This window comes from Elephas maximus, chromosome 4 (assembly GCF_024166365.1).
Source record: "Elephas maximus indicus isolate mEleMax1 chromosome 4, mEleMax1 primary haplotype, whole genome shotgun sequence".
NCBI lineage: Eukaryota > Metazoa > Chordata > Mammalia > Proboscidea > Elephantidae > Elephas > Elephas maximus.
Genome location: NC_064822.1, coordinates 117,374,105 through 117,382,764, shown reverse-complemented (window position 1 = coordinate 117,382,764; position 8,660 = coordinate 117,374,105). Strand labels below are relative to the sequence as shown.

The following is an 8,660-nucleotide window of genomic DNA, read 5'->3' as shown; positions in this document are numbered from 1 at the left end:
GTTGACCGAGAATCCCCGCTTTCCTTCATCTGGAAGTTCGGGAGACTTGCAGACACCTCCGCACCTCTCCACTGCCGGCTGTCTTTTCGCTCTTCAGGGCTTTCTACTCCCTCTGCTGGCCTATCTGGCACATGACACCTCTCGGATACTGCTTGGAGGCGGAGGAGACTGGGGAAGCTGAAGGAGTAGGAGGTTTTCACTCGTCGCCCCACCCACCCTCAGAAAGGGGTCTAGGACCGGGGATATGTGAGCCCAAAGAAACGGAGGGGCACACTGGCAGCTGCTGCTAGTGCAGAGCTGTAGTGCCGAACCGAAAGGGGAATGCCCTGTGAATTTGGATTTTTGTCACCTTGGTGACCGAATGCAGGGAAAGGGGCACCTATTTTAGTCTCTGTGGCCTTTATACCAAAAGGGTGAAAGAGTCCCTTCCCCTTTCTGCCAGCCCTCAAACAGACTCCACATCTCAGGTCTGCTTCCAAGGACAACCTCCTTGGGCCTGGAGGTCAATTGGTTAACTGTTGTCTGAGGGCATGGGGAAATGATGAAGTTAGGGAGAGTACAGGGTCCTACAAAGATAGGTAGTAACTATGGGGTGGGGAGAGGGAAGACAGATAGGAGCCTTATTTGAACCTTCCTCTGCCCGTATGACATTGACCCAGACACCAGTTATATGGAGAGGATCAGGGACCCATCTGGGTCAGGCCAGACCAATGGTCACCAAAAAGGAAGGAGCGAACCCTATACCACTCATTCCAGCTAGACGCCCCTTCCCCCAAGGGAGCTCTCTTTTAGAACACCCTCTCCACCAGGTTCTCTAAACCAGTGGCTCTCAAACTTTTTGGTCTCAAGACTACTTTACACCCTTAAAAAATGCTGAACTTTTATTCATGTGGCTTATATCTATCAATTTGCCGTATTAGAAATTAAAATGGAAAACAAATTTAAATACAAGAAAACACAAGCACACATTCCATTCACAATGACGTCAGAAAGATGATGTAATCATATGTCATGCAGCCTCTGGAAAAATCCATCATACACTTTTAAGATAATGAAAATTTAAAAAGGCAAACAACATCTTAGTATTATTATGAAAATAGCTTTGACTTTTGAACACCCCTGAAAGGGCCTCAGGGACCTTCCAGGAGTCCCCAGCCCACACTTTGAGAATTGTTGCTCTGGACCATCACCCCAGCCTGTTTCATGACTCACACTTGTTGATTTTTTTTTTCTCTCATTTTTATTAGGAAAGTATAAATGTTTGTCTCCCCAGTGGGTCCTGCCCCCCAGGAAAAACTGGAAACTTCTTTGGGGCTCAGCACCCCTCTTTCTTGATCCTGTTTCTGGGACTTTCCTAAACACCCTCCTTCAGCCCGTTGCCCATCTCCCTCTTGGCCCTCCCTTAAGACGCTTCAACAATCCCTACCCCTGGCCAGCCTGTTTCCCCTTCCCCAAGCCTGCTGGGCCCTCTGCTTCCTCCTCCCCCTACCTGAGGACTTTTTCTTCTTGGGAAAGACTACAGTAATTTTTCTCTGCTTTATTCTTCCCACCCTCTCTCCCTGCCTCCCTCGCACCTGCCATTTTCTCATAAAGTTTAGACTAGAAATCATCCTTTCTAGGTAGACCTCTTTGGAGGAAACACTTTACCCATCTCCTCACACATCAACCAGCCTCCAATAGACCAGGAGTCTGGACAAAAAAGTACCCATTTGGGTCACATATTACCAGGTCGCCTATGGGGTGGGGATGTTGACCAGGAATCTGATGCCTTCAGGCAGATGCCTTCAGGCAGATGCCCTTTGTGTGGGAAGCCCTGACTTGATCTTTTCACTCCAAAACCCCAGGCCCTCTGACTAGCTGCAGCCACAGGCCTCCACCACCATATCTGGCACATCTGTCTTGACCACGTTGCCATTACGGTCAAGGTATAGGAGGGACAAAGGCCTTCGGGCAGTGGGGACGCAGCAGGAGGTACCCGAGGGCCAAGGGTTATTGGCCTTGAGGAGGCTAAAGACAGCAGAGTGGAAAGAGGCAGCAATGCCTGGGCTGCCAGCCAGGTGCAGGGGGCACTGCCCATTGCAGTAATTCAGCTGGTACCCCTCAGGCTGCAGGATCCAATCCCGCCATCCCAGATCTTGGAAGTCTACGTAATGATCTCGCCTACAACATAAGGGGGTCTCAGGTTCACAGGTGGGGGTCCTCCTCCTGGCTCGACCTGCTCCAGGCTCATTGGTCCGAATCTTAAGTTCCAAGAAGGGCCGCTGGTCACCCTGTGCATCCAGGAACCGCTGCTGTGGCCGAACAGCTGTGCTATTGCCCTCTAGGGGTCTGCAATCCAGCTGGAGTTTCAGGACGCCTGACTCCTCACCCCTCAAGCCACTAGAGGGCAGAGTCAGGGCATGCCAGCCCGGGCTATTCATTTGGTGCTCAGCCAGTAGGGTGCGGGACCCTCGGCGCCTTCTCCTTGTGTTCCACCGGATGATCCTCAAGTAAAGGGTGCCAGGAAGGGTGGGGAGCACATACAGCCAGAGACGGGCATGGTACAAGCGGTGGGCCCGAGGAGTGGACAGGTTGAAGGTGAGCACGGAGCTGCAGGTTGAAGCCAAGGAGTCTGCCCAAAAGATGGAGAAGGGAAAGAACCGTGAGCCTTGCCCACTGCTCTCCCTCAGCCCACTTTCAGAAGAAATAGGGACTGCCTTGTAACCTCGAAACCAGTCCTTGCCCAACTCCTCCCTCTCCTACCACACCCTGCTTCCTCCGCCTTTTCTGCCAGCCTCCCCTTCTGCCTCCCTTTTCCTGACCGTTCTCCGCCTGTCTCTCCGTTACCCACCTGTGATGGTAGCAAAGCTGATGACTTCCTCCGCATTTACTGGACTCACACTTCCTGGCTGTAGTCTCCGAAGCGCTCTGGTCAGCGCTGCCTGGGGTGGAGGGTGGGTTATTCTGGGACGACTGGTCAAGTGCAGCCCCTCCAAGATTTGCTGCTTGGCCAGCTCTAGGACCAGAGCTCGTTCTGTTTGGGGTGCCAGTGTGGGGCTTCCACAGGAGGGACACACAGACTCTGCCTCCTGGGCCCACACCAGTGCCCACAGCAGCACCAGCTGGAGTGGGACATCAGGGAGCCTCATGCTCCTGGTGGATGGCCCTGGGTTGAGAGCCCTGGAGTTTGGATGGAAGTTGCTCCTTCTGTTGAGTCCAATTGCACGAGGGCCAATGTGGCACAGCATTAGCAGACGCCAGTGCCACACCTACCACTGGCCAAGAGTAGAGCCACCTGTTTTCTATCGCCTGGAACTCAGGAAGGCGGATCGTCTGATGGGCTGCTGTGCTTAGCTCTGTCTTCCAGTTTGACCCTCACAGCTTATGTCTGACTACTGATCTGGGGCCTCTTTAGAGCTGGTGTCTGGGGCTCCCCCACCTAGTGGTCAGCCAGCAGACCTACCTTCTGAGCCCAGGGATTGGACAGCTGTGCTGCCCATCAGGCCCCTGCAGGGGGTGGAGGTCCCCCCCTTGGAGCTCTGGTTTCACCATCTGGCCATGGTGGCGGGGGTTGAGGTAGGGGTATGGGGGTGGGGGGATAATGTGGACACGCATGATGCAAGAAAGAGGTTGATTTCACATGCTCAGTTCCCAAGGTCTGGGCCTTGGGGGAGGGGACTCCATATGAGCCAGGTGGGGAAGGGCCATGTCTCCACATACCTTGAGTTTTTCTAGCTTGCCCAATGGCCACTGCCACACCACTTCCCATGAGGTAGCTATGAATCCCAGTGGGGATTCCTCTGGGGCCTCTGAGCCAGAAGGAGAACTCTGGGCTCTTTATTTCTAGCAATCAGGCTAGGACATGGGTGGGGCTTGGGGAGAACGGAGTCCTCTTGTCCAGGCAGAGGAGGCAATGCTGTGGGGCACAGAAGTCACCCCCTGACTGTGCCTATGCTGGCTGCCCAGAGTCCAGTTGGACTGGGGCACAACATGGAGGAAGGCCAGAGCATGGGGCCGGGGAGGTGGAGTGGTGTTACTGTGATGTCTAGGGGAAACCCAGAGAAGTGGGGGGTGGCAGTGATGCAACCTCATAGCAGGACAGAGTCCATCAAGGCTGGCAGAAGGGCATGGGTCTTGGGAGGGCTTGGACCCAGCTCTGCCAGTTCTCGTTCAGGCAGCTGTGAAAGTTGTCTAAATTTGGGGCATCCTAGAGGTGATGCAATCTCAGCCAGACCTTTCTGTTAGTGGAGTGGGAAATGGGGGAGTTAAGGACTTCTGAAAGCAAAGCAAGAAAGTTCCAATCCTTGTCCTCCTTATCGCACTTCCTTAAAAAAAACTTCCTTACCGACCTTAAATGAGAGGACCATGGGCCCCCTACTTTGAACTCCCTGGGGTTGGCCTCATGCTAGGCTTTCTCCTTAAAAGGAGGCTTTCTCCTTATGCCCCAGTTTTTTCAAGAAGCTGGGGGAAGAAAACTGTGGGGGGAAGTGAGTGTGGTTTGAAAATGTGCCCCTATTCCGTTTTGTCCATCTCCCGCCATTTAGCCGGCGAGGGCCATCAAGAGGGACTGCTAGACCGTCTGAGATGTGGTACTGGGAGGAGGGGTCGTACTTTGGGGGGCCTCAGTACCACCAGTGTCCACCATGTGGCAGTGCTGTGCCACTGGACAGCAACAGGCCAACAGCTGACCTGGTGCTTGCCACGAAGGGGCCGCCCCGGAAAACGGAGAGCCAGGGGTACTCCTCAGCCTGTCACTCTGGGGACCTGCCTCCCACCTGGAGAAAAGGGGAGCTGGTTCCTCTGCTCTTCCCCCACCCCCCACCTTACTACTGCCAGGAAACAGAGACTGCCCTTAAGATCCACATCACTGCTACCTTTGGTTTTGGACTTCATCACACTAACACGTGGCAATGGAGCTTGGTGACTGGGTGCCAGGCTCTTCCTAGAAATTCAGGGCACCATGTGATGGGAAAGGCGAAGAAAGGACCATGAGATTCTTATACCCTCCTACCCACCCTGCATTTCTCCCTAGGCCCTGAAGCATATTCAAGCTCCTCTGCCCAGTGCTCTCACCAACTTCCAGCATCCTTTCTGTTGGTCAGGGGTGGTGAGTGACAGCCCTCTACCCCCTGGGGTCTAGAAAACGCAGGCTGCAAAATGAAGCTTTACAGGTTTACGTGGTGGTGTCTGGGAGGGCTTACCTGTTAGTACCAGGAGATAGAGCCATAGGAAGCAGTAAGAAGTGACTGCAGGAGTCACTGACCCCCCCTCTCCCTTGCCCTCACTCTGAGAGGTGCCCCCAATTTCCAGCTCTTCCCACCCCCTTGCTGCTATGCCTGGCCTGGCCCTACCTCCCCAGTGACACTTACGTCAGAACTCAGCTATAAATATGCTCTTAGCATCTTAATCACTTTTCCCAAGAAGTGCTCCCAGGGTTATAAATACCCCAGCCATCTGCCTCTCGGCCTGCCCTACCACCAACCTAGTTGGGGGCTGGGGGTAGTGACAGGCTTGGGGGTGGATAAGGCAGTAGAAGAAGCTGAAGTGGCTACCTTGCCCAGATGAGAAAAGCCTGAAGAGGTCTAGGGGGCTCTGAAAGATAGGGCTTGGAAAAAGACGGGGCCATTCTTTCCCCATTTTACAAAAAAAAAGCAGAGCCAAAAAGGAATGGGACTAATGCTAATTCTGTGTTTAAGAATTTTCTAATTTGTTCATCATGAATTTTTTTGCATTAATTTTTTATCTTAAAAAAACATTGCATTAAAATGTTGTTTATCTTGATTGCTGAATTTTTTGCATCTCCTTAAACATTTTGTCCCCAATATGAGTACCTCACCTCACCTCACCCTAGTCATGGCCCTGGGGACTGAAACTGGAATTGGAGGAAGGAGGTTAGATTTTAGGGACCAGGTGCAGAGGAAAGGGGAGCACTAACCAAACGGGAAGGATGAACCTAAAGTCTCAGAGTGCATTGACTCACAGCTCAGAGGTGTAGCCCCCTGCCCCCAGGAGGTCCCTTTCAGACTTTCTCCCCTGGGGTTCCTATTCAGGGGACCTCTTACCCTGGTAGGAGGCAGTCATGAGTTAAGCAAACACAGACAGCACGTTCTCCAAGGGTCACATGGGTTTTGCGCAAACTTGTCCTTGGCTGCAGACAATATCGACCCCATGGTTCAGGGCTGTCCAACAAAAGGGAGGAGATGTTGGAGGAAGAAGGGCAAAGGTGAAAGAGGACCCAGTCTCAGAGCAAATGCCTCCCTCGCTTCATCCCAGGCCTTCCTCTTCTTCTCCCTTTCCCACTTAAGTGTCCCTTGGCCAGTTTCAGCTTCCAGACAGGACTACTGGATGGAGCTCTGGGGGTCAGTAAGGGGAGGTGAGTCAGAGGTCCCGGCAGCCAGCTCAGAGCCATGTCTCAGCCTCCCACCATGTGCATGCCATCATGTTGTCCGCCTACTTGCTGACTGATCGATAGCAATAGATCAGCCATCTGTCTCATCTCTTAGATCAGGTAGAGGGAAGAGAGGAACAGGTAAAACACAGTGTCTTTATTAGCCATGAGACCAGCAACGATGGACCTGGGGGGTGGAGGGGGCCTAAGAAAGAGGAGGAGGCAGTGTGGGGGAGGAAGAGACATGAAGCATGGGATAGAAAGACACAACCGCTCATCCCTGAGGAGTCTGTGTGAGAGAGTAAGTAGTCAGGACAGGCATACTCCATGTCATCTGGGTGTCATTCAGGGTCCTGGCAGGAGACAGGGGACACACTCAGCCATCTATATTTGCTTCATTAAGAAGACTTAGTGAAGGAATTATTTACAGAGGGGTTATGAGAACCGACAAGGGATGTTGAAACACCCAGGGATGAGCTAAAGCTTGGAAAGCCATTGTGACCCCTCACTTTTTTTTTTTTAGTTGTGCCTTAGGTGGAACTTTACAGCTCAAGTTAATTTCTCATACAAAAATTTATACACATATTGTTATGCGACACTAGTTGCAATCCCTATAATGTGACAGCACACTCCCCCTTTCCACCCTGGGTTTCCTGTGTCCATCCAACCAGCTCCTGTCCCTTTCTGCCTTCTCTTCCTGCCTCCAAACAGGAGCCACTCATTTAGCCTTGTGTCTCTGCTTGAACTCAGAAGTGCACTCTTCACGAGTATTATTTTATGTTTTATAATCCAGTCTAATTTTTTCTAAAGAGTTGGCTTTGGGAATGGTTTTAGTTCTGGGTTAACAGAGCTTCCAGGGGCCATGTTTTTTTTTTTTTTTTTTTCCCTATTGTACTTTAGATGAAGGTTTACAGAACAAACTAGCTTCTCATTTAACAGTTAGTACACATATTGTTTTATGGCATTGGTTTAACAACCCCACGACATGTCAACACTTTCCCTTCTCGACCTTGGATTCCCTATTACCAGTCTTCCTGTCCCCTCTTGTCTTCTAGTCCTTGCCTCTGGGCTATTATGCTCCTTTAGTCTTGTTTTGTTTTATGAACCTGTCTAGTCTTTGGCTGGAAACCCTGGTGGTGTAGTGGTTAAGTGCTACAGCTGCTAACCAAAATGTCAGCTGTTTGAATCCAGCAGGTGCTCCTTGGAAACTCTATGGAGTAGTTCTACTGTGTCCTATAGGGTGGCAATGAGTCAGAATTTACTCGATGGCAGTGGGTTTGGTTTAGGGTTAATCGTTGGCTGAAGGATGAACCTCAGGAGTGATCTTGTTACTGAGCTAAAAGGATGTCTGTGGGCCATACTCTCAAGAGTTCTCCAGTCTCTGTCAGGCCAGGAAGCCCGATCTTCTTCTGTGAGTTAGAATTTTGCTCTACATTTTTCCCTAACTCTGTCTGGGACCCTGTATTGTGATCCCTGTCAGAGTAGTCAATGGTGGTACCTGGGCACCACCTAGCTGTACTGGACTCAGTCTGGTGGAGGCTGTGGTTTGTTAGTACTTTGGACTAATCTTTCTCTTGTGTGTTTAGTTTTCTTCATTCTTCCTTGCTCCTGACGGGGTGAGACCAGTGGAGTATCTTAGATGGCCACTCACAGGCTTTTAAGAGCCCAGAGACTACTCACCAAAGTAGAATGTAGAACATTTTCTTTATAAGCTATGTTCTGCCAATTGAGATAGATGTTTCCCAAGACCATGGTCCCCACAGCCCTCAGCCCAGCAATTCAGTCCCTCAGAAAGTTTGGATGTATCTATGGAGCTTCCATGACCTTGCCTTGTACAAGTTGTGCTGGCTTCCCCAGTATTGGCCACTGTTTTATGGGGTCCATGTTTTTGAGGGTTCCTCCAGTCTCAGTCAGACCATTAAATCTCGTATGACCCCTACCTTTAAAGCAGTGATAACAGACTTCAGGCAGAGCTAGAGCCATGCATGGAAGGGGGCAGCCAGACAGGAGCTTTAGGGATACAACCACAGTTACACAGAACCATGACACCTAGGTAGAGAGGGAGCAGGAGTAAAACCCTGACCTCTGTTTCCTTCTATCCTTTGATCTGTGTCTCCCCTTAGTCAAACATCAAGAAGCCAGAAGGCAAAGGATCTCAGGTGATAGATAGCTCAGGTTGGTCAGCTCCCAAAGGCATAGAGCAGGGCAGAGAATGGCAAAGTATGGCTGGAGGTATGCAAAGAGAGCATTAGCAGCCCACCTGCGCAGGTAAGAGGGAAGGGGCTCAAGACAC

General features: G+C 51.3%; 1 protein-coding gene across 1 annotated transcript; it reads right to left on the bottom strand.

Moving 5' to 3' along the window:
* Positions 1-1,853: 1,853 nt before the first annotated feature.
* On the bottom strand, positions 1,854-3,332 carry INHBE (inhibin subunit beta E). The gene is made up of 2 exons (XM_049881579.1): positions 2,831-3,332; positions 1,854-2,611 (listed from the first exon to the last, which is right to left on the bottom strand). Exons 1-2 carry the CDS (start codon positions 3,225-3,227, stop codon positions 1,854-1,856), a joined length of 1,155 nt encoding a protein of 384 aa, XP_049737536.1. The 5' UTR covers positions 3,228-3,332.
* Between the last annotated feature and the right edge of the window lie 5,328 nt (positions 3,333-8,660).